Source organism: Bison bison, unplaced genomic scaffold, assembly GCF_000754665.1.
Source record: "Bison bison bison isolate TAMUID 2011002044 unplaced genomic scaffold, Bison_UMD1.0 scf7180017864490, whole genome shotgun sequence".
NCBI classification, from domain to species: Eukaryota; Metazoa; Chordata; class Mammalia; order Artiodactyla; family Bovidae; genus Bison; species Bison bison.
In genome coordinates, this window is record NW_011495049.1 from 7,307,562 (window position 1) to 7,320,174 (window position 12,613).

The 12,613-nt window shown below is 39.5% G+C and overlaps 1 protein-coding gene across 1 annotated transcript in view; it reads right to left on the reverse strand.

Annotated features, from left to right (window-relative positions):
- Positions 1 to 659: 659 nt before the first annotated feature.
- The window catches only part of ACOT12 (acyl-CoA thioesterase 12), a 42,003-nt gene continuing 30,049 nt past the window's right edge, over positions 660 to 12,613 (reverse strand). The window contains exons 12-15 of the mRNA XM_010863371.1: positions 7,520 to 7,653; positions 4,939 to 5,067; positions 2,921 to 3,047; positions 660 to 2,657 (exon numbers count right to left, since the gene is read on the reverse strand). Coding sequence (XP_010861673.1) covers positions 2,508 to 2,657; positions 2,921 to 3,047; positions 4,939 to 5,067; positions 7,520 to 7,653 — 540 coding nt within the window. The 3' untranslated portion in view covers positions 660 to 2,507. The remainder of the gene's footprint in view (positions 2,658 to 2,920; positions 3,048 to 4,938; positions 5,068 to 7,519; positions 7,654 to 12,613) is intronic.

Sequence of the window (12,613 nt, forward strand, 5' to 3'; positions counted from 1 at the left end):
CATTATATAGAATATTTTTACTATCTTTCAATGTGAAACACCCACCCCCCACACACCTCCTTGTTGTTTAAAAGTCATGTCTCATGGCCAGAAAAATGTTATTAAATTTTACATCTTTAACTTGCAGTGTCTGTAAGGAGTAGATGGGAAGCTTCAGACTTCTGACCCCCTAGTCCACATTCCTGCATTCTCAGGTATGAGGGCAACTCCTGGAAGCCCTCACCAGGCCCCTCCAGCCCTGGCCCAGCTGGAGTGAGGGTGGCAGAGGTAAGGAGGGTGGGGGAGGCTCTGCAGCCCCACCTGCAAAGAACACACTCAGTGGGGCTGGGGAACCCCGGCCTCTGCACTGAGCCGCAAGCGCTGGCCTCTCAGCCCAGGGGAGGGAGGCCAGAAGCTGTAGAAGCATTTTCCTGCTGCTTCTGGCAAGTGACCACCCTGTTTAAAATATGCCACCTCCAACACCTCCCCAGCATGCACATCATTTACCCTGCTTTATTTTTCCGTTTAACACTTATCTCCTGAAAAGTAAAGTGAAAGTGTTAGTTGCTCAGTTGTGTCTGACTCTTTGTGATCCCATGGACCACCAGGCTCCTTTGTCCATGGAATTCTCCAGGCAAGAATACTGGAGTGGTTTGCATTCCCTTCTCCAGGGCTTCTTCCCAGCCCAGGGATCAAACCCAGGTCTCCTGCATTTCGGGCAGATTCTTTATCATCTGAGCCACCAAATATCCTATATTATTTATGTACTTTATTATGATGTGATCAGTAGCCTTCTGTTACTTGGTGAACCCACAGTGCCCAAAAGTGTCTCATACAGAGTAGGTTCTTAATATTTATTGAATGAGTGAAAGAGCAATCAAACAAATTTCCATTAAAAAAGGAAATATAAACGTAAGGGCTATTGTTGAATTTTACAATAGTAATGCCTTAGTCAGTTGTGTCATGGTTTCGGGCAATAGGTTTTAAACTTTTTGAGATCCCCTAGGTAAAGCCTGAATGCACTGCTGTCTTTTCCAGTGTCATGCCCTCTTAGAGAATCTTTAGTCCAGTAGTCTGAAAGTGAGCAGTTCGGATTAGGCCATGATGACCTGATAATGTCATGTGACTAATAATATCAAAATGAGGCTAGTGTAGCTGATGTTTAAATTTTATTTGAAAATTTAATGAATTTAAATGGTCTCATGTGGTTAGTGGCTACCATATTGGACAGTGCTGGTATGGACTGTGCCTGTGTTATAAGTTAGAGTGGGCAACATCTTTGTATCTAAAAGTAATCCAGCCAAAGTTACTGTATTCTTTGATTCAGAAAAAAGTTTCAAAAAAAAAAAATACAAATTCAGAGATGTATGAAAGACAAAAGTTAAAAGCATTTCAGTTGTAGAAGAGGGCTGAAATTTTAGCATACAAAACTTTAGTGTACTGTAGCCCTCTTTACTACTCATTTTTTAACATTTTTTAAAATCTAAAAATATTCTAAAAAATCTGCTTTTGGAATGTAATGTATAAGCATTTAAATCTGCCTGTCCACTCTTCTTATTGTATTTAAATGTTAATTCATAAGATTGGGACATAGTCCAAAATTCATATAAATGAAAACCTGTTGGCACAGATTAATAAAAATAATTACAACCAGGTCTGGACAGAGGTAAAGATTTGACAAACTAAAGCAAGATGTATCTAATCTCTTAAGTGCTCTAAACTCTAATGTAGAATCCCTTCAAATTTTAGAAGTTGTCCCGTAGAGGAGGTTAACTTGATGTATGCTGGTTTGTCTTATAAGTCAAGACAAATCACAGAGTAAAATAATAAATGTAAAGTCTAGGGAATAAAGTTCTAATGTAATGATTATGAAAGAAGAGCTCAGGTCATTCTTCTCTACAATATCACATTTTGCAGGTACTTTGTGAGTGTATATAGCAATAGATACTAAATGGGTCAGCTACCTTGATATATGTTAAATGACACCAGGAAAGTAGTTCCTATTACTAAAATTGATTGGATTCCATTATGTTTTAATGTCTTCCTAATTTAAAGCTCTAAAACATGTAATACATCTTGTCAGGTGCTTCTGACACACTCATACCTGCTGTACATGGAACAACCCCATACTACTAATCACCTAGCCAACGTATCATTTCAGATTTTATAACATTTTATAAAATTTCAAACAGAATATGTTTCACCCCTCTAGCCTAAAAATGTTTTGATTGTTTTAACCAAACTTTCACCATTTTATAGAACACACAATATTGATTATGAGAAATTTTCCATTGCCTGTGCCTCTGGAAGGTAGCAGAGCCACAGATGATCTAAAACAGAGTCTTAAAGCTCTTTTAATGTTAACCCAAATCACTGGTATTTGACTTGGGACGCATTTTGTTTTTTAACCTCTTCACAACTGCATTATTCTTAGACTGATAACGAAATTATTTGTGGCCGAGAAACTTGTCAAGTGTCAGGACTAAGGGAGTTTGGAATTGCAAGTGGGAAATAAAATGACAGATGATTTAAAGTATGCTTATCAGCCCATCATCAGTAGCACTCTCTATGAACTGTATACAGGAGGCTGCTGTCTCTTCGATAGATTTTGACCAGCCACCAAGGTTTCCAGCAAAGTAAGGAAGGATGCTAGCAGAAATCTGGTTAAAGTAAGATACCTGTTTCAAGAAAACAAAGTGAAACAAAACAATTTTAATTTCTTATTCATTGGAGCTTTTCAAGCAAGCATATCAGTCTTTTTGGTGTAGGGGAGGCTATGACCCCAGTCCCTTGGAAATGGATCTGAAAGGGTGACCTGAGGATTCCCTGGTGGGTGTGGGTGGATATACATTACAGAATTACAGTTAATTTAGCAAATCCAGGTAAACGGTTTCTCTGCATCTGTAGGAGAAAATTAATGTGCACATTTCATCGAACTTACGGTACACGAACTGCTGTCAGTAGCATGGATAAGAAATCCAGCACATTCGATTTCACTTCTGACATACTGTGGAGAAGGTGGGACTGACGGCAGAATAACCGACCTCACTGCCACCACGTAAGTGTGACTGAAAGACAAAAGGACATTTTCCAAGCTCTTGAGAGAAATGAAGAACAGTGAATGAAACAGCAAATGGTGAAGAAAAGTAAATTCCTACAGTTAATGCAACTCGTTTATATAGTAGAAGTAAAACTATGAAGACCCAGATATTTTACATGAGTGATATGCATAAAAAACATTCTCTATGGCTAAATTCAAGTATAGGAAATAGTAATAAGGGCCATAGATATTTTCTGCCTAAAAATTACGTATGCTTTGCATAACTCTGCAGAGCTGTAGTCAGACTCCAAACTTGTGTGTGTGTATGCTCTAATGGGTTGTTATTTCAGTCTCGTCCACTTTTTTAATGGAAAAAATAATACCATTGTATTAAAGAACCTTCAAACAATAGGAACCCTGTACATTAGAAAACAGAAGTCATCCTTCAGTCTACCTTAACCAAGAGGACCACCAATAAAATTAACATTTTATTGTGACCCTCCAGATCTTTTTATAAATAATATTTATGTAAGCAAATGGGCATATTCATATTTTCAAATATGAATATGTTTTTTCATATTTTTCATATTCATATGTTTATATTCATAAATATAACCATTTTACAAATATTGGTCTATAATTTGATTTTTCATGTAGTGATAAATCTTTAGAGGTGTTTCCTGTATCAATACCTCTATAACTACTTCACCCTACTCCAGTACTGTTGCCTGGAAAATCCCATGGATGGTGGAGCCTGGTAGGCTGCAGTCCATGGGGTCGCTAAGAGTTGGACACAATTGAGCGACTTCACTTTCACTTTCCACTTTCATGCACTGGAGAAGGAAATGGCAACCTACTCCAGTGTTCTTGCCTGGAGAATCCCAGGGATGGGGGAGCCTGGTGGGCTGCCGTCTGTGGGGTCGCACAGGGTTGGACACGACTGAAGCGACTTAGCAGCAGCAGCAGCATAACTACTTCATCCTTTTTAATGCTGGTATAGTATTCTGGGTCTTCCCTGGTGGCACAGAGGTTAAAGCGTCTGCCTGCAATGTGGGAGACCTGGGTTCGATCCCTGGATCGGGAAGATCCCCTGGAGAAGGAAATGGCAACCCACTCCAATATTGTTGCCTGGAGAATCCCATGGACAGAGGAGCTTGGTGGGCTACAGTCCATGGGTTGCAAAGAATCTGACACGACTGAGCGATTTCACTTTCACTTTCATAGTATTCTGGTATAGTGTGGTTCTACTATAATTTATAAGAGAAAGCTTCAGTTTATTTCTAATATCTTTTGCCATAGCAGATGATAATACACTGAACATCTATGTGTATTAATCCTATGTGGGCGGGATTTTTCTATAGGCCTGTTTTGACATCAGCAATAATGCTGACCAGTTCTAGAGGTAAACCATAACCACCCTGGAAGCTTCCATTTCTTATCCCTCTGAACACTTACTCTTGGGACCCTTCTCCTTAGAGCTTATTCTCTGAGAAGTCCAGTGCCCATGGAGAAGCCTGAACAGACACACTGATTGAAAGCTAGCCATTTTGGGTGTGTAGCACAGTAGAGCCTTTGTAAATTCTGAACCAAAACCAACTCCTAGTGTTTTATTTGGCTCTCTTTGCATTTTTAGCAGTAATGGAATGCTTCAAAGCTTGGCTAAATATCAGTTTTACATGTGCACAGAATAAAAGGAAAGGGAACTGCTTTAGGAGTCCTCCATGGTGCTTTGCACATGGCTGGCACTTAAATAGTTTTTTTTTAATGATAAGTAAAGCCTCATCTAGAAAAAAATTTATATGAACATCATTCAAGACCAGAAATGATTATTCCATTGACTTCCTTATTTTCGTATCAACTTTTACTTTCTACTTTATACTATAAGACCTTGCTATAACACTTGAGTTACAAATACTCACCCATCTTCGAGCGGCCTTCTTCGTGAAACAAGTACTACCAAGTCTTTGGGTTTGTCATTATTCACCACAGGACAAGTGATATAATATATCTGATCATCTTCACTTACGCGGTCTATGACTTCACAGGACCTAGGTAAACAGAACAGTGACAGAAAGTCTACACTTTTCTACCTGGTAGAATAAGGCATGCCTTTCTTTTGTTTGTTTGGGTAACTTCATTATTGGTGTCTGTATTCACCCTTCTGTTCACATAACCAACTCCTCAAAGCCAGCATCATTTCTTAAAGTCTATCTTTAGAGTTGTTTGGCCAGGAGGAATACTTCTGCCTGTGATAGAATGCTGGCCATCTGACTCTAAGGTCACTGCCTTCAACACTGCAGAGAAAGGCACTTTTCTTTTTTCCAGAACATTATTTTTCTCTAGGATCAATTAATATTAATCAATCAATTTAATTAATCAATTTAATATTTTGAAGACTAGCAAACTTTACGGACAATCCTTTGTGGACTCTGAGGTAAAGGAATATGGTATATTGGGAAAGCACTAAGCTTGGAGTCAAACAACTTGCCTTTGAGTCCTAGAGTAGCTGTGTTGTGTTAGGCAAGTCACTTTTTTTTCATCCATAAAATGTAGATAATAATACCTATGGTGTATTGTATAGGTAATATGTAGATAATAATACCTATGGGCATAGGATCAAATGAAAATACCTAGCACAGTACCGGAATCAGATAGATGCAGAAAAAAAGTTAATGGAATTGGAATTCATTCATTCATTCCTCTATTCATTCACCTGGAATGTCAGGTGATGTAGAAAATAGTGGAGAGAAACATTTGAAAGAGCAGCAAAGGTTAGGCATTATGCTTGCTGAAAACTTTGTACTTATATCTACAGATACTGATGCAAGAAAATTGTGAAGTGTTTCTCTTCTCATGAAGTGTTTTCTAACGATAACATTAACTAGGATGCATCCTTCTGGCATCTATGTGAATATAACACATAAGCCTAGAGTTGTTTTCACTTTCAGTTCAGTTCAGTTCAGTTCAGTCGCTCAGTTGTGTCCGACTCTTTGCAACCCCATGAATCGTAGCACGCCAGGCTTCCCTGTCCATCACCAACTCCCGGAGTTCACTCAGACTCACGTCCATCGAGTCAGTGATGCCATCCAGCCATCTCATCCTCCGCTGTCCCCTTCTCCTCCTGCCCCCAATCCCTCCCAGCATCAGAGTCTTTTCCAATGAGTCAACTCTTCGCATGAGGTGGCCAAAGTACTGGAGTTTCAGTTTTAGCATCATTCCTTCCAAAGAAATCCCAGGGCTGATCTTCAGAATGGACTGGTTGGATCTCCTTGCAGTCCAAGGGGCTCTCAAGAGTCTTCTCCAACACCACAGTTCAAAAGCATCAATTCTTCGGCACTCAGCCTTCTTTACAGTCCAACTCTCACGTCCATACATGACCACTGGAAAAACCATAGCCTTGACTAGACGAACCTTTGTTGGCAAAGTAATGTCTCTGCTTTTGAATATGCTATCTAGGTTGGTCATAACTTTCCTTCCAAGGAGTAAGCGTCTTTTAATTTCATGCCTGCAGTCACCATCTGCAGTGATTTTAGAGCCCCCCAAAATAAAGTCTGACACTGTTTCCATTGTTTCACTTTAGTGGTATTAAATTGTCTGTTATGGGCTGTTAATCATAGTGAGATTTAGACATTTAAGAGATGAATTTCTACCTATTCCAAATTAGGAAGTAAATGGTATTAATAATGCTGAATATAATAGGAAGCCCATCTTGCCAGTTCTTTCCATAAAGCAAGGTGTCCCTAAGGCCTGAGCCCTGCAACCCAGGAACTGGAACTCCTTGGAGAAGGGAGTGTCACCCTGACAGTAGAGTTGACCAGGTGCACAGCCATGCATTCCAGGAAAGGAGGGAGAGTGGAGAAGGTTGGACTAGGGATGTGGGAGACAGGAAGTAACAAGAGATGTAGGTTGACATCAGTGGGCCCTGATCAGACAGGGAAGGCAGGAAGGAGTCTACTTACACAGCTGCTTCTCCCAGCTTCTCACCAGGGAGTGCTGTTTCCCAGAATAAGAAGGGCCACCAAGTAAAGATCAAGAGTGGGAGGTACAATTTGATAATCAGTTCCTCAAGAGTAATTGATAATCACTTCCGCAAGAGGAAGTCTCACTTCCTCATGAGACTGTGTCTTAAAGTACAAGAGTGTGGGAATTTAGAGCCTGACAGACCTGGGTTCCAAATGAGGTCCCATTGCTTTACTGTCTGTGTAGTCTTGGTGAGTCTTGGGTCCTCTCTCCTGTTAAGTGGGAATAATATCAACCTTGAAGAGTTACTGGTACGATTACAATAGATGTGGGAAAAGCATGTCAAGTAAATACAGATGAAAACTAGATGATCAGAATAATTTTTGTGCCTCTCCAACAGCTCCTGATACTGTGCTATAGCAAATACTCTTCAGTTAAAACAGTGGGTCATACATTGGGCGATGGAGATGGACTGCGGTGTGGGGTCATTTTTACATGATGTCAAGGTGGAATAAGAAAGTATTATAAATGTATTCTTACATGTAGTGGGGGTCCCACAAAGGTCGCTTGGTAAAGTTGGACAAGAGATGATAAACCAAGTATGCCGGTCTTTTCACATGCTTTTCAACCCAAACAGATAAACTGTCATGTTCTTCCAGAGTATATATTTTTATCTAAAATAAAATAACCAAAAAAATAAATTACAAAAGGAAAAGGGATATTTTTACATTAAGACCACAGCAGGATTGCACAAGCTAAAGCATCTTGGCACCTGGATAATTGTGAAGCCAATGATGGAAACTTCACTTTGAACATTTGGATGTCTAGAACTCAGACCAGGATGCTATACTCCTGTGTCATCTACACATCATGCTACTTGAGGGTAGGTTATTTAATTATTGGGCAGTAGTTTTTCTCATGAAAAAGAAAGAGCTTTATCTCTTTCCCTATTTATCTCTTTGTGGTATTTCCTTGCCTCTATCCAGGAATGACAAAAAATATCACCAGACTTCCAAGTCAGCACTTCCTTTCCCCATAACACCTTGGAGCCAAGGCTGCAGCCTAGCATTCCCAGGATGTCAGGTGTGCCTTCATTTGGGCTGAGGGGATTCAGGAAGTAAGCCAACACCTCTAGATCCAACTCAACCTCTCCACAGGAGTGCTGAAGCATATTGTTCCTTCAGCACAAAGCATTCTTTTTTTGTTTTTTGTTTTTTTGTGAATCACAAGGGTCACAAGGTCAGTTCCTGAGTGTCTAGTGCTTACTGTTCCTTAGAGAAGAGAAAGCTTGTCTTGGGGACTCATTTGACTTACACTTAAATATTAATGTACCGTTTGTTACTCTGAACTTTGCCTCTACTGTGTTTTCATCAATAATCAGAGCTATATGTTCAGCTAAGAGCACATTTCTATCCTGCCCATTTACTCCATCTCTTTCAGGGTGCTTTGAAGGTAGTGTTGAAGTTTGCCATCTTATAATCATTCCCATGGCAACAAGCAATGAGAAGACAGACAAACAGGGTTGAGACTTCACTGCAGGAATCAAGCAGATGGAAAAATCAGGCTGGGAGGGAGAAAACCTTTATTTAAACCCAAATATCTTTTAAGAAGAGAATGAAGAAGTGAGACACCGACTAGAAGCAGCTTAGCAGGGTAAGAGGTGGCTATTTGCTTGTGCCATTTCACCTCGCCAGCTGACCTCAGCACCAAGCCTGCAAAGGAGGGCATGACGTAGGTTGTGGGCACTTGTCAGACAGAAAGAGAACCATGAGTGCAGCTCTAAGTTGAAGGCTGAGACTCAGCCCAGCCTACACCGACCTACTTTTGCCCTCTATACTGCAGAAGTAGCAGGAGGTTCATTGATCCTGGTGTCCGTGTGGCTCTTAGCCTGCCTGTTGGGGCTCTGCAGTCTCAGAGGAGTAAGAAGAGGTGGCCAGAGTGAATTCCACCACCTCAGTCAGATTCTGGCCTTGGGGCAACCACAGTCAACCTTGGTGAAACCAGGGTAGAGTGAGATGTAACAGTGGGCTGAGTACTTTTTAAGGGTTGAATTGTGTCCCACCCCCCCATTCATATGTTAAAGTCCTAACCCCCAGTAGCCCAGAATGTGACCTTATTTGGAAATAGGGTCATTGCAGGTGTAATAAGTTAAAAGAGGTTCTACTGCAGTAGTATGGGCCCCTAGTCCAGTGACTGGTGCCCTTATATAAAGGGGCAGTGTGGGCAAATACATGTACACACACACTGGGAGAACCCCATATGAAGATGAAGGCAGAGGTCAAGTAATGCATCAACTATCCAAGGAATGCTGAAGATTTCAGCAGAGTGCTGTAAGCTAGGGGAGAGACCTGCAACAGATCTTGCTCACTCCCCACAGAAGGAACCAGCATGACCGATACCTTGATCACAGACTTCTAGCTCCCATAACTGTGAGACACTCACTCTGGTACTGTTTTGGCAGCCTGAGAAAACTATCACAGCACTTCAGGAAGCTGCTCTCCAGGTTGGAGACACATGCTGCTGCTTCCTGTCCTGGAGACATAACAAACTTCACACTAAGTAGCCATCATTAAATTCTGCCCTTACAGAGCTCACTAGACTTAGCCAGTGTCAACTACAGTATTGGATGAATGGATGGCATTTTGATCCTTTCCCCAAAGGTAAAAGTAACAGAAAGTCCTTAACATTCTGCTGTCAGAGACAATGACATTGATGCAGACAAGGAAAGGCAGCAGTTGGTGTTGGTTCTCTTTAAACTCTACTATTTTAGGAAAGCCAACTTTTGCCTAGTGAGAAAATTCTCCAAGACCAACTCTCCAAGAAAATGAGTTTCCTTTCATGCTTAGAAGAATACAGGTTACATTCCATTTATCATCTCAAATGTTTTATCATTTGAGAATGAATTTCAATTCTATGAAATTTTATTCTATGAAATGAAGCTTAAAGTAGGTTCAAAATCTGCTGGAGCTTGGTAACGTTTTATTAATGATATATTTTTTCATTCTAATAAGATTCTGTTTAATGAGTTTAGATCTTATACAAATAGCACAAGTGGAAATAGCTCAGTTTTAGAGTTTTATACTATCTGTTGACAGATATGTTATTGAGACTGTATTGTGGGAAGGAGGACAAAACTGGCTTTTACAGAGGTATGGGGAGAGGGTCGAGTCCTTGGAGGTCGATTACCCACTGACTAAGGGGAGGAGACGTGGTCAGGTGCAGCTCTGGAGCCAGTCACTCCCCAGCTTCAATGAGAATAGATCTCCTCTGGTCTATTTCCTATGGGTTTTGTCCTGTGTCAAGGGTTCTTGCCATTCTGTCTTCCTGTCCTCTCTGAGGTACTGCCTAAATAAAAAGCTACTCCTATCAGGCCAATCTCTCACCCATGCTAATTTCCACCAAGATGTGGCTCAAGCTACTCACTGCCTAAAAAGCCTCTTTTACCCCTCCAGTAATTTATCCTTATACCGTCTTCAAGGAGGAAAGAATCGACTCTTCTCCAAAGTTGTCTTTAAACAACTATCTTCCCTGACTTTGAATTGCCTAAGAGCTGACCTTTGTAGTTTAAATACTAAATCTCACTCTTGTTTATAAACTACCTTAAAATTATCCTTCAGCTATGGTATGTGTATGTGTGATGCTTTCAAGATAGTCTAAGTACTTTTAAGATATTTTCAAGATAGACTATTAATATAAGCTCCTTTAAGATGAGGGCTCATCTTTTGCTCCTTGTATTAGTGCTATTATTAATTCCAACACTATACCTTGAAAATGAAATATGGATTAAAACAGTAAGTACTGCCCAACTTTCATTATGAATACCAGAAATTTTAGACTTTTGCCATCTATCAAAATTTATATCAAAATAAGTATAGATTTTTAAAACCCAAAATAAGTATAATTCTTAATAGTTGTGCAAATTTTTTCAGGTAAAAGGTAACAGAAAAAAATAAGCTATATTTTGAAATTAAAAGCATGATGGGTAAAGAGAGTTAAAAGCATAAAAGCTTTAAAAAGTGGGAGCGAAGAGGATAACCCAAAAAAGAAAAAAATTAGATTTTTATCATAAATATAATCTGAAAAAAAGGAGGGCTTCAAATTCAACAGAGATAACATAAGAATGTTTCTTTAGTTATACAATGTTCTCTAGTAAGTAACTGTACAGAAAGTTAAGAATTAATTATTGGTGGCTCTCCTTAGACACTTGCAAATGCACATTTATTTGTTCAGGTTGTTGGGTTTTGGTCCAAACTCCAAAAAAATTGAAATTTTAATTTATATGACTTCACTGAGTGTGTTCTCATCCTTCATTCCAGACATGAGTTTGTCTTTTTACTAAGCTGCTCAGTGAGTACTCAGATGCCAGCAATGATGCAAGAAACAGATTTCATGTTAATAAAAGAAAACAAGGTCTTGAGGCATCTTTTATAAAGGGTAAATGGAAGCAAGTAACTTTGTTATGTTAAACCTGTGTGTATCACTGAACCAAGCATAGATGGAAACCTAACTGGATCCAAAGAAAATAAGGAAGACCCTGAAAGGATTCAGAAGTGAGCACCAAGACATAGTAAAAGCAAACAACCAAAGCTAAAGCATGCGGAGGATGTCAAAGTCAGAGTTGAAAACAAGGAAGTAGTATCTGAATTTGTTTCTGTTTCAGGGTGAGTGGCCATGTAATTTATTCAAACTGGAACACCTGGGCATGGTTAATAATTATGATGGGGCAACCAGGACTGTCCCAGGAAAACCAGAACACATGGTAATCCTATTTTAGAGGCTACTGTTTCAATGATGATGAAAAACAGTACGCACTGAAACGTGAGCAAAGACAAAGTGTCGGCATTACCGAGCATCCCCTGAACGCCAGCTAGTGCTATGTTCTGCGACTACAGTGATGAACAAAGTGGTCCTCAAAGAGCTTATGTTTAGTGTGGGCATCAGCTTCAAAGGGTCACCTGATATACCTCTGAAAGTAGATGAAATTCAAATGATACACATTTATTTAAATTTGATGACATGCAAAAGCATAGTAAAAGGTGCTGAGGTACAAAAAAGTCAGGATAAGGCTGCTTTCTTAAGATGTTTGTAATCTAGTTAAGAAAAAAGACTATTTGTAAAATTACTGTGTAAGACAAATATCAACTCAATGTGGCTATGGAGTAAGTGTCATGAGATAAGGCATAATTAATTGACAAGTTAATCATAAAGAAGTAATTGTTAAAGGAGTTCCTAAAGTGATAATTTCCTTCAGTAGGAGATAATTGGCTTTATGGAGAAGCGTTTGTCCCAGGTCTTGAAGACCAGGTAGGACTGGGGTAGATAGAGAAGAGAAGGAGAAAGAGATGGAATATGAGAACTAAGCTTGGAGGTAGGAATGTGTAGGGTGATTTGAAGGCCCTTAGATTAGCCCAGGTAGGGGAATAGAGACAGAGCTGGAAAGATACTTGACTCTTAAAAAAATTTTCCCCAAAGACTTTTTTACCTTTTAAAAAATTGAAATATAGTTCATTTATAATATTCTGTTAGTTTCAGGTATATAACATAGTGATTTAATATTTTTATAGATTACACTCCTGTGTATATGACTATATATGAATATATATATAAGTGTATATTTATGCACTACATACCCAG